The following is a 25562-nucleotide window of genomic DNA, read 5'->3' on the forward strand; positions in this document are numbered from 1 at the left end:
CGCGACGTCCGTGACGTCGCTCCACTCCATGACGATGCGCGCGCAGAAGTCGTACTCGAGCAGGCGGCTCCGCCCGGCCTGCGGGGAGAAGGGGCGGGTCTGGGGGGAGAACCGCGCGCGCGCGCTCGCGGAAACGGGGCCGGCGTCGAGGGCGCCGGCGCGCGCGGTCCCGTACATGGCCGCGAGGCGCTTCGGGGACTCGAAGGACGAGTCGAAGGCCTTGGCCTTCTTCTTCGTCTCCGTCGTCCGCCAGAGCTGCCGGATCCGCTTGTCGGCGCCGCACTCGATGAGCATCGTTCGATCCACGTGCTCCAGCGTCCGCAGGGCCTGCTCGATGTGCGACGGGATGCCCGCCATCGCCGGCGATCACGGGCACGGCCGCCTCGTCGCCCCGCGCGAAACCCCGGTCCCTCTTCCCGGCCCGAAACGAGACACGAGAGGCCGCGGAGACGACGTCTCTCGTCGCAGAGCGCCGATGCTCTCCCGACCTCACGCTGGCCGCTGTGAGAAACTTGCCAGGGATGGTCCCGGGATCGTCACAAGGGCATGCCGCATGACGATGAAATCCGACCGAGCACCGCGACGAGATCGCCGCTACTGGGCGCGCCGGGGCGTCCAGCGTCCCTCTAGAGAAGGGCAAATCGTCGGGCGTGACTCGGAGCAGCGCCGCCGGCGAGCTGCCGAGTCGAATGCTCGCGGCGCAAACACGCCGCTTTTTTAAGTCCGGCATTCCCGGCTACGCCTCCGCTAGAAACAGATATCCGGCCACCGCTTTAGGTATCAACGACCCGTTCAAACACGCGGAGCGCGTCGCCGGCGCGGGCTATTCGGAGCGCGTCGTCGAGGAACGTCGTCTCGAAGAGGCCGGCCTCGCCCGCGGCGGAGCGCGGCATCGGCAACGAGAAAATCGTCTGGACGTCCTCGCCGGGCCGCGATCCGTCGACGACGACGCCGTCGAGCTCGAGGTCGATCGTCAGCGGCTCCCGCGCCGACACGACCGCGGCCGCGTGGCGGAGCCGCAGCGAGCTGCTCGTGCCCGGCGCGAGGAGCGTCCACGCCGAGAGCAGCCCCGCGTTCGGCCGACCGATGGTGATCACGTTGTCGCACCTTACCTCGTCGCCCTCCCGCGACCAGTCCTGATACACGTTCGCGCTGCCGAGCGCGGGCTGGTCGCGCATCGTCTGCAGCAGGTCGGCGCCGCCGCGCGTCGTCGCGACGAGCTCCCAGCGTCCGCAGAGCAAGTCCGCGTCGCGCGGCCACTCGGGCGGCCGTTGGCCGGCAGCCTCGACCGCCCGCGCGCGCGACTCGAGTCGGCGCGCGCGCACAGCCGAGTTGATGAAGATCGGTCCAGCCTTGGCGTACGCGACGAGGCCCTCGCGCGCGCGGCTCACGTCCATTGCTGCTGTTGTTGCGAGCGCACAAAGCAGCGGGACGAGCCTCATTGTGGCGTCTTGCCTGGTCTTGCGGATGCAAGCGGGCAGCGGTCGTCGTCGTCGACGCTCGGGCTGCCTCAGAGTCGCTGCAACCTGGAGTCAACAACCATTCAACACGGAAAGTTGCCGAGGTCGAGGTCGACTTGACAACGCTGCTGGTGTGTTTTACCCCCCAGCACGCCTCGCGTGCCCCTCCGCTTACGCCCGCAGCCCGCGATCGGCGATGAAGCGGACGATCCTCGCGGCGACGTCGCCGTCGTAGGACGGGCTCTCGAGCTCGTAGTGGCCGACGCCCTCGAAGACCTCGAGCTCCGCGGCGTCGGGCGCGCGGCGGATCCAGCTCTTCAGCTGCGGCACGCTCGTGTGCTCGTCCTTGGAGCCGTGGAGGAAGAGCTTCGGCTTCGGCGAGGAAAAGTAAGGCCCGAAATGGCCGCGCCAGAGGACCGAGCAGAGGTAGCCGCACGTGTAGCCCATCTGCACGGTCCCGACCACAACGTCCTCGGACAGGGACGCCGTCCCGGCGAAGGGCGCCGCGCCCGAGGTGCCGAGGAGCACGACGTTGCGACCGCCGGCGCCCGCGTAGCGGCACGCGGCGCGGACGTCCTTGACCTCGTCCCAGCCCGTCCACGTCGCGGCGCCCGACGACCGGCCCGCGCCGCGCGTGTCGACGCAGAGCACGCGCAGGCGCCCGCGGACGACGAGCTCCCGCGCGAGGCCGTCCATCATGCCGCTCGAGCCGCCGAACTTCGTGTGCGGATGCGACAGCACGACGACGGGCAGCGCCGCGTCCTCGTCGCCGGCGTACCAGCGCGCCGCGAGCGTCTCGCCGTCGGACTCGATCGTCGCGCACGAAGGCGACGGCGGACGCGTCCATGGCTCAGCAGAGGCTGCTGCCCATAATACAGCTAGTCTAGCTGGTTTGGGCAGCTTTGCTATTGGTAGGTTGATATATGTCGAAATTTCCTTCCTCTTTGTTTGGTTGGCCCATTTTGCGGCGATCGAGAAGTTTCGGCTCTGTCCAAACACACAGCATGCAGCTCCTCGTCGCGCTCTGCCTCGCCTACGCCAATGCGGCCTACGTGCCCAGCCCGAGCAAGGGCTGCTCCGGCAAGGCCGCGGAGCTGCCCGTGACCGCCGGCGCCGAGCCCCAGCAGCAGACCATCACCATCCAGGACGCCTCCCAGAGCCAGGGCAGCATCGACCGCACCTACTACCTCCAGCTGCCCAAGGACTACAACGACTCGCAGCCGGCCATGCTCATCACGGACCTCCACGGCTACTACGACACGGCCGAGGGCCAGATCGGCGAGAACCGCCTCGCGGAGTACCTCCGGACCGCGGGCGTCAACGCGGTCTTCGTCGCGCCCGAGGGCTCCAACGACGGCGGCGCGTCCGAGTCCTGGAACGTCGACGGCAACGGCCTGAACACGGCGGCGGGCCCGCTCGGCGACATCTGCGAGACGGACCGCTCGTTCTGGAGCAAGTACAAGTGCTACGACAGCTGCACCGCGGGCGACAACGGCTGCGACGCGGCCAAGGGCTGCAACAGCGCGTCCTGCATGGACGACAAGGGCTTCCTCACGCAGCTCCTGGACCACCTCCAGGACACCTACTGCCTCGACGTCCGCCACAACCACTACACGTCCATCTCCACGGGGTCGCTCATGGTCATGTCTCTGGTGAAGGCCATCCCCGACCGCGTCGCGTCCATGGTGCCCGTCGCCGGCAGCGTCGAGCGACAGGAGTGTTTTTTCGCGTGAATTTCCCCTGAAGATGTGAAGAAATCCGACCCCGGTAGGTCGCCGGGTCCCACTTTTTGGGCTTCAACAAGAACCCGGAGACGAAGTCGCCCGTGGCCTACATGGATATCCACGGCGTCCAGGACAACACGGTCCCCGCGAACGTGACGAACGGCTTCCACCCGAAGAAGCAGCGCGCCAAGGGCCACTGCGACGAGGACGCGTCGGGCTACTGCGCCGGGCCCGACGGCTCGGCCGTGTCCAACGACGGCTTCTTCTACACCCCCGTGCCCAACATCACGCTGACGTGGGCCGAGAACAACGACTGCGACTTCTCGGGCAACGCGCCCTACGCGACGTCCTTCGACGGCGCGGACGCCAAGTGGCAGTTCTCCTGCAGCGCGCCCCACGGGTCCTGCGGCGGCGCCGACGTCGTCCAGTGCACGGGCGCCTGGGACCACACGTGGGCCTTCTGCCCCTACAACGAGTACCCGTGCGCGAACACGGACTACGCGCAGCTCGCGGTCGAGTTCATGGCCGCGCACCCGAAGCTCGCCTAGGCATACCCCGGACGACGACCCGGGCCTCCTCGCCACGACGAGCCCCGCGCCGACCACATCTTTTTTTGACATACCCCCGACGCCGACCCGGGCCTCCTCGCCACGACGAGCCCCGCGCGGACGTCCGCCCCCCGGGCCTCCCCGACGAGCCCCGCCCTGAATATAAAAATCCCTAGCACTTCCCGCACCAGAAGCCGTGGCGCGCGGCGTCCTGGGCGCGGTGCTCCGGGCAGCAGTAGGTCACGTTGCGGCACGTCGCGCACTCGAACGTCTGCTTGCCGTCCGCGGTGTGCGCGGGGTTGCTGCAGACCGCGCAGTGGACGCGCGTGTTGAAGGGCAGGGGCTCCGGCGCGAGGCCGCCGTCGCCGGCGCGGAAGCCGTCGGGCGTCTCCGTCGCCGGCGAGACGTCCGCGCCGGCGAGGCGCTCCAGCAGGACCGCCGCGGCGCCCGCGGCCGCGCCGTCGCCGCGCGCCGCGAGCGCCTCCAGGGCGGCGACGGCGCGCGGCAGCGCCTTCAGGGCGTCGGCGGCGCGCCGCGCCGTCGCGTTCCACTCGTCCTCGTCGTCCCAGGACGGGTCGGCCTCCGTGATCGCGAGCAGGAACGTGAGCGCGTCGACGTCCCCCGCGCCCGCGTCCGCGGCCGCGACGTCGAGGAGCGTGCGGCCGTCGGACCGCTTCGCGCCGTACTCGGCGTGCGTGCCCGCGGCGTCGTCGAGCACCTCCTCGAGCACCGTCACCTCGCCGAAGATGATGCTGCAGACCGCGCGGCTCGCGAGCACGCGCTTGAGGCTCGAGCCGTGGGCCAAAGCGTGGAGCGCCTCCGGGATGGAGACCTGCGGGATAGTCGCTTTCGTCCTGCGCCTCCACAGCGTCACGGCGACCGTCGCGGCGATGCTGAGCGCCGCGGCGACGCCGTAGAGGCGGGCGGACATGCTGCCAACCGCTGGACTGATCTCCGTCTGCTGTGGAGGAATCGCCGACTTCAGCATCCGCTTCACCTGGCGAACTTGCAACTCCTCTCACGCGTCTGGCCGGCCTGGGCCGCTTTTGGCGGCGTCTGCGCGGCCACCAGATCCAGTCGTCGCCGTCGCCGCCGTCGACAAAACTGAAACCACCGGATCTCGTGATCGCGTCGTCGGCGGCCTCCCCGTAAACAGTCCAGCAACATGGCCGGCCGCGGGCGCGGCCGCGGGCGCGGCGGCCGCGGCCCGGCGGGCGAGCTCCTGCGCGACATGGGCGAGGACCTGGGCCTCGCGTCCATCCACCCCGACGGCGGCGAGGACGACGGCTGGCCGCCCCTGAGCCTGCCGACGGCGCGGCCCATCAGCGACGCGGAGCGCGAGCAGATCGGCGTCTTCCGGCGGCTCACGCGGCGCGCGCGGGGCTCCGTGGGCTTCCGGCTCCTCAAAAAGGCCGCGCTCGCGTCGACGGGCCTCTCGGACGACGGCCCGCCGGCGGCCGCGGGCGCGCCCGTCGAAGTCCAGGACCTCGTCGAGTCGCTCGCGTTGCCGCGGTCGTCGCTGAAGCACTGCATCCCCGAGGAGCTGCTCCGCGCGCCGCGCGAGCGGCCGCGCCCCGCCGACGACGCCCCGCGCCCGGCGAAGCGGCCGCGCGCGGCCAGCGACGTCGCCGCGCTCGCGGAGCGCCTCGTGACGTCCGAGGAGAAGGAGGAGGGCAAGGACGACGACGAGGAGGCCGCCGTCGAGGAGGACGTCGAGGAGGACGAGCCCGACGACTACATGCGCGACTACTACGACGAGGACAACGACGCGCTCGAGGGCGACGACAACGAGCCCGTGTTTTAATTCGCAGAGACCCTTACACCTTCGACGTGCCGTCGCGCACGAGCACGAAGATGTTGCCCTTGTCGCCGCGGGAGATGCGCAGCTCCGGGTCGAGGTACGTCGTCTCGAGGACGCCGCGCGCGGATTTCGGCGCGGGGATCTTCAGCCAACCGATGCCGAAGCGCTTGAACTGGACGTCGACCGTGCGGCCGTCGCCCCGGGGCTCGAGCGTCGCCTTGACGGAGTTGCGCAGGAGGCCGCCGAGGACCCACTCCTCGTTGTACGCCGCGAGCGTGGCCGCGTTCACGTGCTGCAGGATGCGGGGCCGCGGCCGGAAGAGGCGCATGCGGTTCGTGCCGAGGATGGAGTCCGACGTCGTGTAGATGAGGCGCCAGCGCGCGTTGAGGTCCGGCGAGGCCAGCGGCTCCGGCGTCGGGTTGCTCGCCTCGAGCGCCTCGACGTGCGACAGCACGACGCCGCGGCGCTTCAGGTCGCGGCCCATGTCCGCCTCCTCGCACTCCTGGACGAGGCGCCCGCGCGGGTTGCCCGTGTCGCGGAGGCCGCCCTCGACGACGAGGCACCCCAGGCCCTCGCGCTGGGCCCGGAACTTGGGGTCGCCGGCGAGCACGTCGCAGAGCTCGTCGTCCGGCAGCGCGACGGCGTCGCCGACGACTTCGTCGGTGGCGGCGCGCAACCGGACGGCGCGGCGCGGCGACGGCGCGTGCCACGCCGAGCCGACCGTGGCGAGAGCTACCAGGATCGCGCAACGAGCCATTGCTGACTCGGAGATGGCTCGGGTTTGTTGATGTTGACGCTGAGTTGACGCCAACTTACTTGCCAACTTGTGCCCCGCCAGCGGCGGCTGCGCGCGGAAGGTAGGAAAGAAAACAGGCAGACTTCGAATTAGGCGCGCGCGCTCACTGGACGTCGAGCGCGGAGAAGAGCACCGCGGGCCGTTTCGACTTGGGCAGCTTCGAGTTGAACATGAGGGAGTCCGTGCCGCCGTTGAGCTCGAGGTCCATCCAGAGGGCCTCGTCGAGCTTCTTCCGCGGCGAGATGGTGATGCCGCAGAACGAGGCGATGGACCCGCTCGGCGACTTGACGCGCGGCTTCCGCGAGATGGGGCTCGGCGCGTTCGGCGCCTTGATGGGCGCGAGCACCTTGCGCGCGCCGGCCCGCGGGTCGCCGTCCTCGGGGCTCGACGGCCGCGACCGCCGCTCCCCGGGGCTCGACGGCCGCGACCGCTTCTTGCGGCCCGCGCTGCTCGGCTTCTTGGGGACCCTGCCCGGTGGCTTCGCGGGCGCGTCCTTGATGAGGCGCGCGCCGAAGCTCGAGAGCCGCTCCTCGGCGGCGCGCTTCTCGCGGCGGCGCTGCGCGTAGACCCGGCCGTAGGCCTGGATGACGAGCGCGGCGCGCTTCCGGCGGAGCGCGTGCCACAGGTCCGCGGCCTTGAAGAGGTCGAGCGCCGTGTACATGGCCAGGTCCGGGTCGACGAGGCGCTTGAAGCGCGGCGCGACGAGCGCCCGGTCGACGGCCTGGGAGATGCGCGCCTTGACGGCGTCGGACTGGCGGAGCGCCGGCGGCATGGCCTGCCAGAGCGCCGCGCGCATCTTCGCCGCGGGCACGGGCGCGGCGTCGCCGTCGACGCCCGCGAGGAGCTCGTTCGCCTCGCGCTCCGTGTAGAGCGCGGCGAGCACCTTCAGGACGTACTCGTGGAAGAGGCGGCCGTTGAAGGTGTCGACGCCGATACCGACCATCTCCGCGAAGACCGCGATGCGCGGCGACAGCGGGAGCCCCTCGGCGTCCGTCTCCCTCAACAGCGCGTCGACGGAGTTGAGGAAGATCTTCAGGTACGCGAGGGCGCGCTCCGTCGAGCCGCTCATGCCCTTGAAGTAGCGCAGGCAGAACGCGTCGAAGCGCAGCGCCTGGTCGCCGGCCTTGGTCATGGACCGCGCGTTCGCGGCGAGCATGTGGATCTGCTTCGCGTAAATTTTCCCGACGATGCCGTTCGTCTTGTTCGCCGTCAGCAGGATGGAGATGTTGCGCCGGCGGTACTGCGCCTGGATGCGCGTCGCCATGCGGTTGTCCTTGCGCGTGAGCCAGTGGCGCTGGATGAAGACCGCGGCGCCGAAGCGCTTCGTCAGGTCCTGGCCCTCGCCGCGGCGCCGCCGCGCCTCCGCGCGCGCGCGCTCGTCGCCGCCGACGGCGAAGTACTCGTCGAAGGTCACGCGCTCCTTGTCGCGCCAGTAGAGCGTGCCGTCGAAGCGGCTCAGCGTCGTCGCCAGGATGAGCCGCTCGATGAGCGCGACGTACTCGGGCACCTCCGCCGTCTCCGTCCAGATGTCGCAGAGCTCCACATGGAGTGCACGAACTGCTCGTAGAGCAGGAACTGTTTCGCGCCGGCGTCGCTGCTCCAGTCGGCCTCGGCGGCGCGCTCGGCGTTGCCCGGGTCCGCGTGGACGACGCGGTTGAAGCGGCCGATCATCTCCTTGTACGCGCCCTTGCGGAGCTGGATGCCGTCGTGCGACACGAGGGCCCAGAGCGTCTTGCAGGGCTTCTGGAACTGGGGCGCGCCCTCGATCTTCAGGCGCTTGGCCATGGTCGCCTCGTCGTAGTGGCTCAGGTCGCCCTGCTTCTCCAGCGGGATGGCCTCGTCGCCGTACTTGTAGTCGCGGACGACGCCGCTGATCATGAGGCTCTCGGCCTCGTCGCGCTTCGACTTGACGAAGGACGTGAAGACGCGGGACCGCGCGCCGCGGGCCTTCTGCGCGAGGCGCCCGACGAAGGAGAAGACGGGCAGCTTCGGCGTCTCCGGGAGGCTCGCCGGCGTCGTGGGCGTGGCGCGCGAGTCGAGCGTGCGGACGCTCGCGAGGCGGAAGCTCGACTCGACGCCGTCGAGCTCCTCGAAGAAGCCGCTGCGCTGCTTGCTGAGCCGCTCGTAGAGCATGGGCGACAGCTTCTGGTATGGCACACCCATCTCGCGGAGCATCTCGGCGTAGTCGTCCTCCGTGTTGATCTGCTTCGTGGACATGGCGGCGGTGGTGTGTGTCGCGAGGGAAGGCTCGAGGTTGCTGGGTGAGTCCGCGAGGGTGGCGGACTTGCTGGTGTTCGCGTCTGGAACTGTGCGATTGCTTTGGTTCTGGGGCTCTCCATTGGGAAAGCGCGGATTGCGTCGAAATGGGCGGCCCGGGAAATCCTGGAAACTCTCCTTGTGAGTGCAACAACCGCTATTCAACTTAGCGATTACACGTGCACGATGGCCGCCTCTCGCCACATTCCGATGGGCAGCCTCGCCCTCTTCGCACTCCTACGAGCCACACATGCCTGCACGACCATCGTCGCCAAGCTCGGCGGCACGACGTTCACGACGCACACGGCGGACTGCCCGGACTGCGATTTTCGGCTGGCGAAGATCAAGCGCCGCGTGCTGCCCAGCAGCGGCACGGAGGAGGTCATGATGTACCGGCGCCAGTACCCGCGGGAGGTCAGCGCGCGCGCGAAGACCTGGGACGTGGCCCAGTTGCGCGGTCCCACGGCGGCGCACGTCGCGTTCTGGTCCTCGGACGACTTCCAAAGAGCGCAGCGCGCGGGAAACGTAGCGGTGGAGGACATCGACGCCATCGCGGAGGAGGTCGGCGGCCTCGTCGGCGGCGCCACGAGCCTGAGCTACTACGAGGCGCTCTTCGCCATCGCCAACGAGGCCGGCGTCACCGTCGGCGAGAGCACGTGCTACGCGGCGCTGTCCGCGGCGCCCGCGGATCCGGCGCGCGACGCGGCCGCGGGCTTTACGGGCGCGATCTACGACATCGCGGCGCTGAGCCGCGTGGCGCTGGAGCGCTGCGCGACGGCGCGCTGCGCCGTGCGGCTCATGGGGCTGCTCGCGGAGGCGGGCGGCTACTACGCGGCGGGCATGGCGGGCTCCGAGGGCGGCGAGGGCCTGTCCGTGGCCGACGGCGACGAGGGCTGGATGTTCCACATCTTGCCGGCGAACACGACGGACGGGAAGCGCGCGAGCGCCGTCTGGGCCGCGATGCGCGTGCGGGACGGCGAGGCCGTCGTCTGCGCGAACGCGTTCGTCATCCGCGGCGTGCCCGCGGCCGACGGGTTCGGCGCCGACGGACGAGACTACCTCGTGTCGACCAACATGGTCGACGCGGCGACGCACCACGATTTACACATCACGTACACGTCCGACGGCGAGCTCGACTTTTACGCGACGTACGGCGGCGGGTCCGACCCCTACAACCTGAAGCGCCAGTGGCGCATCTACGACCGCCTCGCGCCGTCGCTCGAGCTTCAGCCCGACGACGCCGTCATGGCGGCGCTCCACGACCGCGCGCGGCGGGAGCGCGTGCCCTTTGCGAAGACGGACGCGGAGCTCGGCGACACGGGCGAGTTCCCCGCGGGCGTCTGGCCCGACCTGCCCAAGGCCTACCGGGACCGCGTCCAGGGCGCCTACTATCCGGTCGCCGTGGCCATCGAGACCGTGGCGACGCCGACGGACGCCGAAACGTTGATCGACGCGGCGAACGTCGTCGCGTCGCTCATGCGCGAGATCTACGCGGGGACGAAATTCGACGCGTCGCTCGACCTCCGGGGCGGCGCCTTCGGCGACCCCGAGGAGCTGCCCGGCGCGCCGCGGCGCGTGTCCATCCAGCGCACGTCCTTCTGGCACGTCGGCCAGTCGTCGCTGCTCCTCGACCGCCGCCGGTCGACGGTGCTCCGCTACGGCCAGTACTCGCCCCACGTCGGGCCCTTCGTGCCGCTCCTCGTCGCCGGCGACGCGGAGCCGCCCGTGGAATTGACGTCGGGCAGCCTCTTCGAGGCGCCGGCGGCCTTTGGGGACGCCGCGGGCGCGCCGCGGTCCCTCTTCTGGGCCGCGGCGCTCTTGGGCGGCTGGAGCCGCCAGTTCTTCCGCGTCGCGCAGCCCGAGGTCGCCGCGCGGCGCGACGCCGTCGAGGCGGCGAACAGCGTCGAGCGACGGGAGTGTTTTTTTTGCGTGAATTTCGCCTGAACATGTGAAGAAATCCGACCTCGTCGCACTCGGTAGGCGGCGAACGACGCGGCGCTGCTCGCCGCGCTGCGCGCGGGCGACGGCTCCGATGAGGCCTTCGCGAAATTTAACGGCGCCGCGGCCGCGCGCGCGACGTCGGAAACTTTGGCCGCGTTCGCCGCCTTCGTCGTCAAGTACCGCGACGGCTACGTCGTCACGGACCGCTGCGGCGCCGTCGACGACGTCACGGCCAAGTGCGACGCCTGCCCCGAGGACAACCCGAGCTCGTCCTACGACATCTCGACGAAGAGCATGACGTACCTCGACTGGTGGAAGGCCGCGGTGAACCCGCCGGCGCCGTTCCCGCCGGCGCTCGTCGCCGAGGCGCCCGCGGCGACGTCGTCGGGGCTCCTGGCGCACGCGGCGACCTTCTCCCTCGGCGCGGCGCTCGCGGCGGCCCTGGTGACGCTCCGCGGCGCGCGGCCCCCGCGGAGCGGCGCCGCCGCCGCCGCGGGCTACGGCGCCGCGCCGGCCGACGACGCGCTCTGATGCCTCGTTTCTTATTATTATTATGGGTGCTTCACTATGATGCCTCGTTTCATTCCTCGGCCCGACGGCCCCGGGCTCTAGCTCGCCGCGGGCTCGCCGAGCTTGGACGCGTCGATGGACACGGTCGCCGTGAGGTTGATGCTCTCCTGGAGCATCGGGACCGGGTCGAGGGCGACGGAGAAGCTGAGGTCGCTGAAGCAGAAGGCCGCCGCGTGCTCGAAGCCGACGACGGTGTGCACGACGAGCGCCTCGAGGTGCTTGACGAAGCCCAGCAGCGCCTCCTCGAGCTCCGCGACGACCTCGGCGCAGAACTTGCCCGGCGCGCGGCCCTTCGCCGGCGGCGCCGACGGGTGGTCCGCGAGGCTCTTCCAGGTCGGCATGCGCTTCCCGAGGCTCAGCGGGGTCCTTCCGGCGCTCACGTCGCTGCCGAAGAGCGTAAAATCCACGCTCACGCCGACGGCGTCGGCGAGGCCGAGCGCGCCGACGGCCGCGCCGAAGTCGTCCATGAACGCGTTGATCGTCTTCTGGCACACGTGCAACTCGTGCTTCTCCGCGAGAGCCAGCCCTTTGACGGTGGTGGCCATGGCCGCGGCGTGCGCTTCGGCGTCCTTGGCCTCCGCCTTGGCTTTGCTGGCGTACCGCTCCGCATCCGCCTCGAATGCGGTCTTGGACGACGCGCCGGCGCCCATGCTCGATGGGCTGCGCTGAGAGCTCGAGAGCCCGAAGCACCATCGATGCACCAGGGGAAGCGCAGACTTTGGCGAAACGTTACCGTCGTGCCTCAGGCATGGAGGGGGTCGTGGCAACGCGTTCACCTTCATGTGACCGCCGTTGCACGCCACACGCCGGAGCGTAAAGCAACAAACCAAGATGGCGTCGCTCCGCGCTTTGATCCTCTCGCAGGACAGCGACGACGAGGCGCCCGCGCCCGCCCCGGCGCCGGCGCCGGCGCCGCGCAAGTCGTCGGCGCGCAAGGCGCCGCGGCGCGCCAGCGGCGGCGGCGGCGACGACCCCTCCGAGAAGCCGAGCCGCGCGCGCGTGGACCAGCACTCCCTCGCCAAGGGCGTCGCGGCGACCTTCGGCCACGGCGCCGTCAAGGCGTCGGAGTGCGGCCGCGACCCGTGCCTCGGCTGGCGCTTCGTCGGCTCGAAGCGGACCTTCCCGTCGCACGGCCTGCCGGCGCGGCCCGCGCGGCGCCTCGAGGACCAGCGGGGCATCCTGCTCGACATCCTGCGGCGCGCGGCGGCGCGGACCGACGCGGACGCGCTGCGCGCGGCCGCGTGCGCGCTGCGCGTCGCGCGGGGCTACGACGCCGAGGTCGCGCGGCTCGTCGTCGCCGTCGCCCGGCGCGACGCGGCGCTCCGGCCGCCGCTGCGGGCCTGGCTCGCGGGCGTCGTGCGCTGGACGAAGGCCGCCGTGCCCGGCGACAAGGCGGGCGGCTCCAAGTACCTGCGGATCTACGCCGCGCCCGCGCCCGAGGACCGCGCCGAGGCGCTCGACCTCTACTTCAAGCTCACGGGCGCCCGGGGCGAGGACCTGCGCCAGGCGGCGGAGACGCTCCTCGAGTTCGAGAAGGCCGGCGGCCGCGACCGCGTCGCCGCGCGCGCGGCCAAGGTGCGGCGCGCGTACTGCCACGCAAGGCTCGCCGCGGTGCTCCTGCTCCCCGCGCGCGCCCACGCGGACGTCGTGGACCTCGACGACGACGCGTCCGTCGACGACGTCCTGCTGCCGCTGGACCGCGCGGTCGTGTCGTCCGCCGGGCGCGCGCGCGAGTCGCTGGCGACCGCGCGTACGCTCTGCGTCGAGCTGCTCCGCATGAACGTCCGCGAGGGCGAGGACGAGCAGACCTGGCGCCGCCAGGCCGCCCTGGCGGCGGCGCTCCTCGCGCGCGCCGCCGCGGCGCTCGGCGACGACCCGCGGTCGCCGGCGCGGAACCCGGCGGTCGGCCTCGACGACGGCCACCTCTTCACCGGGCAGCGCGCGCTGCTGGGGTTGCGGCGCGGCGCGGGCGACGCCCGCGACGTCGCGGCCTGGCTCGCCGTCGACGGCGGCGCCGCGGGGCGCCTCGGGGCCGGCGACGTCGAACACGCGGAGGCGTGTCTCGCGGCGGAGGCGAGTCGCGGCGGCGCCGCGGACCGCTGCTACTTCGCCGCGGCCGCGGTGGACCTGGCCCTCTGCCGCGCCGGCGGCCGCGTCGGCGCCGCGGAGTGGGCGCTCCTCGGCGGCGCCGTGGGCGTCGCGCTCGGCCCGGGCGACGGCGGCGTCTTCGTGCCCCGGAGCGAGCGCGCGACCGCGCGCCGCGCGGTCTTTCCCGCGGGAAGCCCCCGCGCGGACGCCTGGACGTCCGTCTTCTTCGACCTGCGGGCCAGCGAGCCGGACCTGGCGTCCCTCGCGAACCGGGCCCTCGTCGCGGCGCTGCTGGGCACGCCGCGGTCCCGCGACTTCGCGGCGCGCGCCGTCGCCGCGGTCCGCGCGCCGCGCGCCGTCGTCCAGCCCGCGAGCGACGACCTGCCGCGCGAGCGGCGGCCCCGGCCGGGCAGCCGCGCCGAGATGGACGCGCTCCTGGCGGTGCTCGCCGACCGGCGCGCCGTCGCGGCGCCGTCGCTCCGGGACCCGCGCGTGACGGAGCCCGCGGACGTCGCGCGAGCCCTCCTCGACCTCGACGCGGCGCCCGCGGCGCCGGCGCGCGCGCCCAAGCGCGCCCGGGCCTGCGGCTCCTGCGAGGCCTGCCTCTCGACGGACGCGGACGACTGCGGGTCGTGCATGCACTGCCGGTCGAAGGCGCACAACGGCCGCTACGCGGCGCGGCGCTGCGCGCGCCGCGTCTGCCTCGCGATCCGCGACCGCGCGAACGCGAAGCGGCGCAAGTTCCGCGTCCCGGACGCCGCGCACCCGCCGCCGCCGCCGCCGCCGCGCGAGCCGGACCTCGTCTGCTCGCCCGCGCGGTCGCGGTCGCGGTCCGTCGACTCGGACGACGACGACGCCGCCGCGAGCCCCGCGCCGCCGCGGCCGCGCGCGAGCCCGCCCGCGCCGCGGCCGCGCGCGAGCCCGCCCGCGCCGCGGCCGCCGAGCCCCGCTCGCGACGTGTCGCGCCAGGCGCACCGCGCGAGGAAGCAGGCCAAGCAGCGGCAGTAATTTAGAGAGCCCCCGGCCGCGCGTCGGAGGCGGCGCGGTCCCCCTCGGTCCCCCGGCGGCGGCCTCAGGGCGGCGACGTGGACTTGGAGAGGTCGAGCTTCGTCGCGTCGCGCATGACGATGTGCTCGATGCGGACGGCGCCGATGAGGGCCTCGGGGAGCTCCGCGGGCGCGCCGCCCTGGAGGAGGAAGGCGAGGTCGGCGATGACGACGGACGCGCGGTCGATCGCGAGGCCGATGGTGTACTGGGCGATGCGGCTCGACGCGATGTTGCAGTCGACCTCGAAGTAGTCGCCGTCGGGCGGCGCGAAGTAGAACTGCTGGATCTTGTTCCCCAGCAGCGTCGGCACCTCGCCGACGGCGCGCTTCACGACGAACGGCGCGTTGACGCACCTGGGGATGAGCTTGAACGTGTTGTTGCGCCACTTGTGCAGCTTGTCGTTCGTCGCGAACTGGCCGCCGCCCTCGCCGCCGGGCGACGTGATGGGCTCGAAGAAGCGCTTCGCGACGTGGCCGAAGGGCGTGTCCGCGCCGAAGATCGCGTCGCGGTCCGGCAGGCCCAGGTACATGCAGAACGACTTGTAGGGCGGCCCGGGCACCTGGAGCTGGACGATCATCGTGTAGGGCCGCTTGCCCTCCACGAGCAGCCCGCTCTCGGCCCAGAGCGCGGCCATGCGGTCCTTGAGGTGCCGCGCCATGTGCGGCTGCGGCTCGTCGATGTCGAACAGGTCGCAGTCGAGCAGGTGGAAGAGCGCGGGGCCGCAGGGCACCTTGACCTTGTCCATGAGGTAGCTCGGGCCCCGCACCTTGAACCCGTAGGGGTCCGGCTCGCTCCAGTAGGCGCCGTCGCGCAGCAGCAGCCGCTTCGACTTCGGATCGCGGAACGCCTGGCCCGCGGCGCCGCTCAGGTCCGTCGGCAAAATGGAGCCGCGCTCGCTCGGCGCGTCGCCGCCGGCCTCCTCCTCGGGCTCGTCGAGCGTCGACCGTCGCCGGCTCAAAGTCCGCTGCGGGCCCTCGGGCAGCTCCTCGCTCTCGCGGCCGTACGGCTCGGGCGCCGGCGACGCGTCCGCGCGGCTCGCGGCCTTGGGGCTCGGCCAGGCGACGACGTAGACCCGGCCCGTCAGCACGGCCCAGGTCAGCAGCACCTAAGAAGCGGACATGAGTTCCTTCCGACCGTCGCGCGCGCGCGCGCGGCCGCCACGCACCACGAGCACGGCGGTGGCGCACTGGCCCTGCTGCGTCGATGCGATGGAGATGGCGCCGTCGAGCGCCGCGGCGTCGAGTCGGATCATAATAATCCGCTTATCGCCGCGGGCCTGGCCCACGACAAGTCGACGTGCGGCTCGCACCAATCGAGGCGACGCGCCGATGGAGACTGTCGAAAATCTGTGGCAGCCGAGTGTGCGGCCGATGAGGCAGCATGCGTTGCCGCTAACATCAGCCCGCACGCCAGCGCCTCGCTCTTGCCTCGCCAGAATTCGAGGTCGAGGCAAGTGTCGAGGCAGGATAAGAGCCACCCGCGCGCATTATGATCCCAGCGACTCCACCCCGTCGAGCCGCGCCTCGTCCTCCCCCGTGTCCGCGTTGCGCTCGACGACCGCTTTGACGGCCATGGGCGTGAGACTCCACGGCGCCCACCGGTCCGTCACGCGCGGCGACGCGGGGTCGTAGTGCGCGTGGGGCTCGAGGAGCGAGTAGCCGAGCGCCGACGTCCGGGCGTCGAGCGCGACGAGGCGCGCCCAGCCCGCCGGGTCGCCGGTCCTCGCGCCGCCGGCGTCGAGGAAGTCGCGGAACGCGCGGAGCCGCGCGAGGCCGGACGCGTCGGAGAGGAACTTGATGCCCTCGGTGGCGTTGTGGAGGTTGAGCCGCCGGGACCGCCGGCACGCGGCGAAGGGCGCGCAGGCCGCGGCGAGGCGGCCGTCGCCCGGCGGTAGGTCCGGCATCGCGAAGCGGACGATGCGCTCGCACGGGCACGTGAGCGACAGCCGCTCGTAGCGGACGACGCCGACGCGGGCCGGCGCCTCGTCCCAGGCCTCGAGGTCCCCGGCGAGGACCTCGTGGATGCGCGCCCAGTCCTCGACGGCCGCGAGCTGCTCCGCGAGCGCGCCGCCGCCCGCGGCCTCGCACTCGCTGGCGTTGCCCCGCCGCGGCGCGCGCGTCCGATTCGCGACGACTCGCCCCGGCGGCGCGCGACTCCGCGGCGCGCCGCCGAAGAGGCGCCGCCAACTCGGTGGTCGAGCGAACCTCGTCGTCGTCGGGCGGCGCTCGCGGCGGCGCTGCTCTTTGTAGGCGGCCATGCGCGCCTTGTGCGCCGCGACCTCGCAGGCCTTGACCGCGGTCTTGTGCGCCTCCGCCGCCTCGGCGCCCTTGTGGGTCAGCGGCGACTTGACCGTGACGAGGAAGCGCACGCGCCTCGCGGGCCGGAAGACCGCGTCGAGCCAGCGAATTTTCATGATGTTCGCGGGAGACTTCTCCACGAGGTAGGCGCGGGCCATGTCCCAGTAGAGCGACCACATGCGCCAGAGGGTCACGAGCGCCGCGTCCGCGTCGACCGCGTCGGCTTCCGTGAGGTGGTTCGACAGGTTGCCCGGCCTGTAGACGTCGGCGACGACGGGCGACACGAAGCGCTGGCCCTCGAGCTTCAGCAGCCACTGGCCCTCGACGTTCGTGTGGACGCAGCGCGTCGTCTCCGCGCACCTATCCATGCCCTCCGCGAGGCCCGCCTGCGCGACGAGCGTCCGCAGGAGCGACGTGCCGCTGTTCGGCGAGCCCGCGACGAAGATCATCGAGTGCCGCGCGACCTCCGCCTTGACGGCCGTCGCGTTCGCCCGCCACCAGCGATCGACGTCGACGGCCGGCGGCGGCGCGACGGTCCCGCGGGCCTCGTAGGGCGCGCCCGCCTTCCCGGCGCATTCCCGCCGCTTCCAGCATTTGTGCGTGCGCGTGTGGCACTTCAAGCCGTCCTCCTTGCAAAAGTACCCGACGTAGCCTTTCGGCGGCTCGCCGCGCGGCCATACTCGTTCCGACGGGCCCGCGGATCGCGCCGCCGCGGTCGACGTCCGACTTTTCAAGCGGTCCCGGGCAGCGCGCGCTCGCTTGCGACCCTCGCCGTCCGGGGTCCGGCGACTCCGAGCCGACAATGAACTGGGCGGGCCGCAGCTCGCCGCCAGCCAGCACTTCTTCGTGCGCGTGGAGCACTTGAGGCCGCCCTCTTTGCATACATAGCCTCGTTCGGGCTCCCCGCGAGGCAGATCCTGCGAGCCGGCCCGCCAGATCAACGCGAGCAAAATAGGCCGCATCGTCATCCCCAGCGATGCATGCTAGCTGCTACGATGCTGCCCATAAGCGCCACATTGAAGTACAACATCGCCGAACGCTCAACTGCGAACGCTGCGGATCGAGCGGGCTGCGATTCGTCGACGGGGCAGCCTTCTCACTATGGCGACTCCGACGGCGCGCGCGACGGCGTTCTATGCCGCCTTCCTGTCGTCCTGGTTCGGCGGGTCGTTCATCACGGCGGCGCTCATCCTCTGCCCCGTCTGGGGCTGGTTCAGGGACCCGAAGCCGTTCCTCGCGTGCTGGCTTTTGTACGGCGCCTACCGCCTGGTCTTCCCCATCACGGAGTCGGAGGCCTTCAAGAAGCGGTGCAGCTTCGCGAGCCGGGAATACTTCGACACGTTCGAGATGGTCTACGACGGCGTCGCGCAGGCCGAGCTCGCCGGCAGCGAGAGGCGGCTCTTCGGCTTCCACCCGCACGGCATCCTCTTATGCGGCTGGACGATGGCCATCGCGGACGAGCGCACGCACGCGTGGCGGGCGGCCTGGCTCGCGACGAAGTGGGTGACGATCATGCCCCTCGTGAGCGAGTGGATGGTGAAGCTGGGCGTCCAGGCCGTCCAGAGCGACAATTTCAAGCGGCTCGTGAAGTCGGGCAAGAACGTGTGCATGGCCATCGGCGGCTTCGAGGAGGCGACCTACTTCGAGCACGGCAAGTACAAGGTCTTCCTAAAGGGCCGCGGCGGCTTCGTCAAGTACTGCCTCAAGCACGGCTACCGCATCCACCCCGTCTTCACGTTCGGCGAGGAGCGGACGTTCCGCAGCGTCAACGCGGGCCTCCGCTGGCGCCTGCTCCTGAACAAGATCTCGCTGCCCGGCGTCGTCTTTTTAGGCCGCTGGCTCTGGTGCCCCTTCATGCCCATCCCCGACGCGCGGCTCACGACGGTCGTCGGCGCGGCGCTGGACGGCATGCCCCAGATCGACGAGCCGACGCGCGCGGACGTGGCCAAATGGGCCCGGGCCTACGAGGACGCGCTCCGGGACCTCTTCGAGCGGCACCGGGGCGCCTACGCCGCCGACGGGGACGAGGCCACGCTCGAGGTGCTCTAGGACGTCCTTAAGCCCGCGCCGATCGCGCGCGTGAGCGCCGCGACGTGGCGGAGCTGCTCCGCGGGGGCCGCGTCGAGTGCGCCGCCGTCGGACGGCCGCGCCGACGACTCGTCGGGCGGGACGACGACGCCCCACAGCGTCCGCGTGTCCATGTCCGGGTCGCCGCGGGGCGGCAGCTTCGCCATGCGCCGGAGCGCGGCGACGTCCGCCTCCTCGGGCGTCATCGTCGTGTGGCGCTTCTCGATGGCCACAAAGTCCTCGAGCCACTCGATGGCGCGGTTCCGAGGCATGACGAAGACGTCGCAGGCCGGCAGGTTCGCGCCGCACCCCTCCGTCGGCGCGCGGCCGACCTCGCCCCTACTGTGGAGGAACTCGGCCATGTCCTCGAGCGCGAGCCGGTCGCGCGCGCCCCGCGCCGTCAGCTCGACGACGGGCGGGATGGGCGCCGCCGTGCGCCGCGTGCGCTGGATCTGCACACGGTCGCTCGAGAAGCGGAGCGCGAGGGGCATCCACGGCCGCCACGACGCCTCGGGGCAGCGGACCTCGACGCCGCGCGCGACGAGCCGGAGCGTCTGCTCGTTGGGCGCGCCGGCGTGGGGCACGGCGAGCTCCAAGGTCTCGCACACGGAGACGACGACGGCGCCGCCCGCGCCGCCCGCGGCGTGCGCGACGTGGCAGTGGTGCAGCACCGCGAGCGTCTCCGACAGCGTCGCGCGCGGCGACGCGTAGAGCGGCGTGCCGTTGTGGACGAGGGCGCGCACGAGCCGCGCGCGCCCGGACCAGGGGTGCACCTTCGCCGCCAGGGCCACCGTGTCGCGCTCCCCCCGGCTCGTGCGCAGCAGCGTCGCCCAGCTCTGGGGGGACAGGTACTCCGTTATAATGATATGTACGAGCGCAGAGGGGAAGTAGGCGTCGAGTGAGGGAGACATGGTGCTCCTGGCCCGCGTGCTCCCCGAAGCGCTCTCACCTCGCCTCGATTGAACGTTGGACTCGTTGAAGTTCAAGTCGAAGGTAACATCTCTAGCCTAGCCGCCGCGCGTGACGATCTCGACGACGTGGACGATGAGCGCGTCGACGAGGACGAAGCGCGGGTCGTCCGTCGCCGCGCCGGCGTCGCCGACGAGGCAGGCGAGCTCCGCGCCGTCGAGGTCCACGCCGAGCTCGCGGAGGACCTGGTCCACGTCCGTCGTCGCGGCGACGCCGCCGCCCGGCGCGGCGCCCGCGCCGCCGCCGCGGGCCGCGACGAGCAGGAGCGCGCCGCCGCCCGGCGACGCGCCGCGCTTCGCGTGGCGGCGGAACGCGTGGCGGAGCCGCACGGCCGCCGTCGCCGGGCTCGGCCGCGCGCCGAGTGTCTTCGACGCGTCGAACTTGGCGAGGACGGCGGCCCGCGCGGCGTCCTCGGGCGTCGCCCGGGCCGCGTTGCGCAGGTCGCGCTCGCGGTCGCGGTCGAGGTCGTCGCCGTGGTCCAGCGGGACGCCCGCCTCGCGAGACTCCGTGTCCGCGGGCTCCCACTTACTGGGGTCGTCGACGAAGCGCCGCGGCCGCTCCGGCGTCGGCGGCCGCCGCCACTCGAGCAGGTCGTCCGTCGCCGCGCCGGGCCGTCGGTGGATGTGGCCGACGTCCGCGAAGGTACCGTCCGCGTCGTCGGCGCTCGCCGCGCTGGTCACGCCGCTGCCCACGTGCTGGCCCAGGAGGTCGTCGGCGTGCTTCGCGCGGCAGCCGTCGTCGGAGCGGCCCTTGAGCGGCGGCGCGCCGTCGGAGCCGCGCCAGCCGCTGAGCGCCGGCGCGTCGGCGACGGACGACGCCGGCGGCCGCGCGGCGAGCTTGTCCTGCGTGCACCGCGAGGGCATGGCGCCGCGCGCCTCCTGGGACCCCCGCGGGTGCGGCGCCGGCGGGCGCGGCCGGGGCCGCGGGCCGCCGGGCGAGAGCGCGGCGTCGTCGTCGAGGCGCCGCTGCAGCGTCGCGTAGATCGACGCGTAGCGCACGCGGCCGTCGTCCTCCGTGACGTAGCCGACGACGTCGCGCCGCTCGTCGGTCTCCGGGAGCAACGAGCCGTCGCGCAGCGCGCCGTCGAGCGCCTCGGGCGTCACGGCGCCGTGGCCGTCGAGATCGTAGGCCGCGCAGCGCGCGACGACGGCGTTCGCGCGGCGCATGACCCGGTAGCACGCGCGGCGCTGCTGCTCCGTGAGCCGGAAGGCCAGTTCCGGGTAGGGCGTGCGCACCGTCAGGTGGCTCGTGCCGCCGCGGTTCCGCTCGCGGCGGCGCCGCTCCCGCGCGGCCGCGGCCGCGTCGAGGTGCGTCACCACCGGCAAATCCAGCAACACTCGAATCGTGTTCTCCCGGCAGCCCAGGTGCGACCCGTCGACGTCGTGGGCGTCGCTCCGCAGCGCGCCGCGGTCGATCCAGCGCGCGACGCGGTCGACGCCGCCTTTGGTGATGGGCACGCAGCCTAGATGCTGCGCGAGCGAGATGATCTCGCCGCGGTCGAGGCTCGGCGGGCCCGTGCGGAACTGGCACAGAGCGCTCTCGGCGAGCGCCGGGTCGGCGGCGCAGGCCTCGCGGAGGCGCGCCGCGAGGTCCGGCACCTTCTCGAGTAACCCCTCGTCCGTCCGCTCCCGACCCGCGGCCGGCCCGGGGTCCGCGAAGACGTCCGCGTAGTAGGGCCGCGACGCGCTGTCGCCCCGCGTCTTCTCCCAGCCCGCGCCGTTGTGGCGCCGGCCGCCGACGTCCCGCGCTTCCAGCGTCGCGCCCTCGGTCCAGAACGGCGGCTCCGTCCGCGCGCGCTCGAAGTTGTCGAGCGCCGCTTGATCGGCCGCGCCGTGGTCCAGATAGGTCACCTGGGCGCTCCAGGCGTCGTCGGTCTCGTCGTCGGCGCGGCGCATGCCCGGCCGCCGCGCGAGGTGCTTCGGCGGCACCCAGCGCTCGCGCGGGTCGCCGTCGACGGCGAACGGCGCGCGCCACCGCGTCGTCGTCGGCACGGCTGCCGGCACGACGGGCGCGTCGGGCACGGCGAAGTAGGCGTCCAGCGCCGACGCCGACGTCTGGCGCTGGCCCCGCGCCGCGGACCGCCAGAGCTCCGACGCGTCGTCGCGGCCGAGCGGCGCGCCGGAATGTCCCAAAACCGCCGCGAGGCGCCGCAGGTCGAAACGCTCGCTCCCGTGGAGGCCCGCGCGCCCCGCGGCCCAGGCGCCCGCCGCGCGGCGCCAGACGGCGCCGTGGTGCTCGCCCATCGCGTCCGCGTCGTCGCACCGGAGCAGCGCGCGGTACTCGAAGAGGCCGTCGCGCCGCGCGACGCCGCCCGCCGCCGCCGCCCGCTCGAGCGCCCGGCGGCTCGGCACGGCGACGCCCGCGTCGAGGCACGCGAGGCGCACGGCGTTGTAGGAGAGCGCGCCGCAGCCCGACGCGTCCAAGCGCTCGCACGCGTCGCCGAGCTGCCGCGCGAACGCGCGCGCGTCCTCCTGGAACGCCGCGACCTCGGCGTCGTAGGGGCCGTGGGGGGGCGGCGGCGCGTCCGTCGGTGGCGTTGGGGCGCTGCGCCGCCAGTGGCCGCAGAGCGCGACGAGCACCTCGGCGTCGCACCGCCGGCTCCGGCCCAGGTCGAGCGCCTCGAAGAAGCGGCCCGCGGCCCCGCGGTCGAGCGCGACGCCGACGGCCTCGAGCGCGCACTCGAAGACGGCCAATTTCACGGAGCCGTAGCCGTCGAGGTCGAAGCGGCGCAGGGCGGCGGCCAGCGCCTCGTCCGTGTACGTTTGCGAGCGCAGCACGGCGGCCCGCCAGGCCACGGCCTCGTCGCGGTCCTCGCGCGAGCCCGCCGCGCTCGCGAGCTTCGCGAGCTTGCGCGTCGCCTCGCCCGACAGCTGGGCGAGCTTGCGCGGCCGGAGCTCAAATGGTAATGGACCGTCGAGCATCGTTTATGCAGCTCTAAACCGCCGAGCTCCTTTTTACTAGTAAGCGATTTTGCCACTGCCCATCTTGCAGTTTTTAGGCCGCGCCGCTGTGGAGCGCTCGACGCCGCGCAGGAGAGCGCCGCCACCGCCGCGCTGCGCCGACACGACGCGATGGAGGAGTCCGGCCAGAACCTGAACCCGACGGTCTACGAGAAGGCGGACGACGCGCCCGCGGAGGTGGTCCTGCCCGAGGAGGACGGGTGCCGCGACCCCTTCACGGCCGCCGAGGTCTTCGACCTCGTGCGGGACCTGCGGGACCCGGAGCACGAGGAGATGACGCTCGAGCAGCTGCGCGTCGCGAAGCTCGAGGACATCGACGTCGACGAGTCGGTCCCCGCCGTCGACGTGCGCTTCACGCCGACGATCCCGCACTGCAGCATGGCGACGCTCATCGGCCTCTGCCTGAGCGTCAAGCTGCTGCGGTCGCTGCCGCCGCGCTTCAAGGTGTCCGTGGCCATCGCGCCGGGCACGCACGCGAGCGAGCACGAGATCAACAAGCAGCTCGCGGACAAGGAGCGGGTCTACGCCGCGCTCGAGAACCCGCACCTCCTCAAGGTCGTCAACAAGTGCGTCGCGGGCACGGACCGCGACCGAAACTTCGCCCACGACGCGGGGCCCTTCCCCCTCGCCCCGCTCGAGGCGCCGGCCTAAGTCGTCCAACTCTAGTCGTCGTCGTGGAAGGGGAGGACGCGCGCGCCGGCGCGCGCCGGGTCGAAGAGCTGGGGCGGCACGGACGACGTCGGCGCGACGCGCAGGAGCCAGCCGCCGAAGGGCCGCGCGGCGGCGCGCGGCGCGTCGTCGCCGGCGACCTTCTGCTGCCCGTTGCGGCACTCGACGACGGGCCGGAGGAGGCTCGAGCCGTCGTAGCCGAAGTTGGGATCGGACGCGCGGAGGAGGACCTCGAGCACGGGAAACGCGAGCGCGGCCTCGGAGAACGCGTCGACGCCGCGCGGCAGGTGCTGGACGCGCAGGAGCTCCGCGCCCGGCGACGAGTCCACGAAGACGCGGACCTGGTCGCCCGCCGCCAGCGGCCGCGCGCTTCGCTCCTCGCGCGACTCCGCGAACTTGAACGCGCCGCTCGACGAGAACGACGCGGGCCCGCGCTCGCGGCAGAGCGTGGGCCGCTCGCCGACGCGGAAGAGCCAGGCCGTCTGGCGCAGGACGCTGCCGCGCCGGCACGCGCCGTCCCGGCGGCCGACGACGGCGAACGACTCGAGGCGCCGCGTGCCGTCGAGGCCGAGGCCGACGGCGAGGTAACTCCGCCCGGGGCACGGCTCGACGACCTCGACGACCCAGGACCGGCGGTCGCCGGGCTGCACGGGCGCCGAGCCCACGAGCGAGCAGCGGAGCGGCGCCGCGAAGGCCGTCGTGTCGACGACGCGGCCGCATTCGAAGTCCAGATCCTCCAAAACCCGCCCCGCGGCGCCGAACGCCGCGAGCGCCCGGCGCCGCAGGCCCGGCCCCGCGACGAGCACGGGGCCGGCGGCGACGGCCTGCGTCGACAGGCCCGTCGCGACGCGCGCGCAGTGCGTCGTCGCGTGCGCGTCGCGCGCGAGCGTCCACGTCGCGCCGCGGCCGCCGCGGACGTCGCGGAGCGCCTCGCGCACGAGCGGCCGCCGCGGCGACGCGAGCAGCGCGTCGGAGACGCGGCTCCGCCGGCGCGCGCGGCTCTTGCAGAGCGGGCAGGAGAACTTGCGCCGGAGCCAGGCGTCGAGGCAGCCCGCGTGGAAGGAATGGCCGCAGCGCAGCACCGTCGTCACGTCGTCGCCGTCGGCCAGCTTCTCGAGGCAGATGCTGCAGTCGCCGTCGTCGCCGCGCCGCGGCTCGAAGCCGCCGTGGGCGCCCTGGAGCTCACGCCGCGCGGCGACGTCGAAGGCGACGGCCGTGCCGCGGCCCGCGGCGGAGAACGCGGCCGCGTCCTCCAGGGTCATGAAACCCGCGGCGGGCACGACGGCCTCCTTGGGCAGCGCCGCGCGGCGCGGCGGCGGCGGCTTGCGCGCGGGCTGCTTGCCCGCGCGCAGCGCGCGCTCGAGCGGCGTGTTCTCGATGTACCGCAGCGCGCGCCGCGGCTTCTGCGGCGGCGTGTCCGCGCTTTGTTGCAGCGCGCGGCGCGGCTTCGGCGTGTCGAACTCTCGGCCGCTGCGGGGCTCTTGCGTCGCGCCCTCCGCGCGCTCCGGCTCCGCGCTCCCGACGCGCCAGAGCATGTGCTTCACGGACCGCTCTGCCGCCCGACCCACTGGCGACGCCATCCACGGCTCGCCGCGCTCCGCGGCCTCCTCGAAGACGCGCCGCGCCAGCCGCAGGAACTGCTCGCCCTTCTCCGTCTCGCCCGCGCTCACCGTCGCGACGGCGATGGCGCGCGCGACGACGCGCGCGATCTCGAAGTCGCAGGCCGGGAAGACGCCGAGGAGCGTCTCGCTCGACGCCATGGCGTCGCAGGCCGCCGCGCGGCACGTCGCCCAGTCGCCGCGCCGCGCCGAGACGTCGACGAGCGCCGCCGACGCGCGCGCGAGCGTCCAGAGGCAGCCCGTGTCGAGCTCCATCGCGTCGATTAATCTCGTTTGGCACGCGTCGGCGCACTCCAGCAGCGCATCCGACGCGCCCTCGAGGTCGCCGGCCTCGCGCAGCGTTTCAGCGGTGCGCAGCAGTTCTTTCGGGTGTGGTCGTTCGGCCGGCGGCGCGCCGTGGACCAGCCGCTCGAGCAGTTCGTCGCCGATCACGGCGCCGTCGAGCGCGAAGATGCGCAGCTCGAGGCCCGCCTCGGAGACGGGTATGCTGTCCGCAAACGCTGCCATGACCGAAGCAAACGGCGCTGCAACTCGGCATCATCATCGGCGCGACGTCGCCGCGGGCAAAATCGCGCCCGGCCGCCGTCGGCGCCACGCGCGCGCCGCGCGACCGCGTGCATCTCATCGGGCGTCGCCGCGGCAAATCGCGCCGGCCGCGGCCGTCGCAGCCACGCGCCGCGCCGCGCGACCGCGATGGTGCGCCTCAACCATATGGTCATCGCGCTCTGCGTGATGACGTCCATGCTCCAC

At 72.8% G+C, this 25562-nt stretch overlaps 7 protein-coding genes across 7 annotated transcripts; 3 read left to right on the forward strand and 4 right to left on the reverse strand.

Annotated features, from left to right (window-relative positions):
- Window positions 1-547: 547 nt before the first annotated feature.
- AURANDRAFT_71345 (hypothetical protein) lies at window positions 548-2156 on the reverse strand (the record flags this gene model as incomplete). The annotated part of the gene is made up of 2 exons (XM_009037553.1): window positions 548-1526; window positions 1668-2156. The coding sequence occupies 2 exons, from the start codon at window positions 2154-2156 to the stop codon at window positions 774-776; spliced, it is 1242 nt and encodes a 413-aa protein (XP_009035801.1).
- Window positions 2157-2464: 308 nt separating this feature from the next.
- Window positions 2465-3732, forward strand: AURANDRAFT_63174 (hypothetical protein; the record flags this gene model as incomplete). Its single annotated transcript, XM_009037347.1, has 2 exons — window positions 2465-3145; window positions 3232-3732. 2 exons carry the CDS (start codon window positions 2465-2467, stop codon window positions 3730-3732), a joined length of 1182 nt encoding a protein of 393 aa, XP_009035595.1.
- Window positions 3733-5549: 1817 nt separating this feature from the next.
- Window positions 5550-7593, reverse strand: AURANDRAFT_63175 (hypothetical protein; the record flags this gene model as incomplete). Its single annotated transcript, XM_009037552.1, has 2 exons — window positions 5550-6296; window positions 6442-7593. The coding sequence occupies 2 exons, from the start codon at window positions 7591-7593 to the stop codon at window positions 5550-5552; spliced, it is 1899 nt and encodes a 632-aa protein (XP_009035800.1).
- A 1178-nt stretch (window positions 7594-8771) lies between these two features.
- On the forward strand, window positions 8772-10529 carry AURANDRAFT_63176 (hypothetical protein; the record flags this gene model as incomplete). The annotated part of the gene is made up of 1 exon (XM_009037348.1): window positions 8772-10529. One exon carries the CDS (start codon window positions 8772-8774, stop codon window positions 10527-10529), a length of 1758 nt encoding a protein of 585 aa, XP_009035596.1.
- A 605-nt stretch (window positions 10530-11134) lies between these two features.
- On the reverse strand, window positions 11135-22485 carry AURANDRAFT_71346 (hypothetical protein; the record flags this gene model as incomplete). Its single annotated transcript, XM_009037551.1, has 7 exons — window positions 11135-11687; window positions 14270-15336; window positions 15739-17154; window positions 17995-18165; window positions 18409-18489; window positions 18622-19431; window positions 19621-22485. The coding sequence occupies 7 exons, from the start codon at window positions 22483-22485 to the stop codon at window positions 11135-11137; spliced, it is 6963 nt and encodes a 2320-aa protein (XP_009035799.1).
- Window positions 22486-22635: 150 nt separating this feature from the next.
- Window positions 22636-23175, forward strand: AURANDRAFT_24619 (hypothetical protein; the record flags this gene model as incomplete). The annotated part of the gene is made up of 1 exon (XM_009037349.1): window positions 22636-23175. One exon carries the CDS (start codon window positions 22636-22638, stop codon window positions 23173-23175), a length of 540 nt encoding a protein of 179 aa, XP_009035597.1.
- Window positions 23176-23186: 11 nt separating this feature from the next.
- Window positions 23187-24953, reverse strand: AURANDRAFT_63178 (hypothetical protein; the record flags this gene model as incomplete). Its single annotated transcript, XM_009037550.1, has 1 exon — window positions 23187-24953. One exon carries the CDS (start codon window positions 24951-24953, stop codon window positions 23187-23189), a length of 1767 nt encoding a protein of 588 aa, XP_009035798.1.
- Between the last annotated feature and the right edge of the window lie 609 nt (window positions 24954-25562).

This window comes from Aureococcus anophagefferens (genome assembly GCF_000186865.1).
Source record: "Aureococcus anophagefferens unplaced genomic scaffold AURANscaffold_6, whole genome shotgun sequence".
Lineage (NCBI taxonomy): Eukaryota > Pelagophyceae > Pelagomonadales > Pelagomonadaceae > Aureococcus > Aureococcus anophagefferens.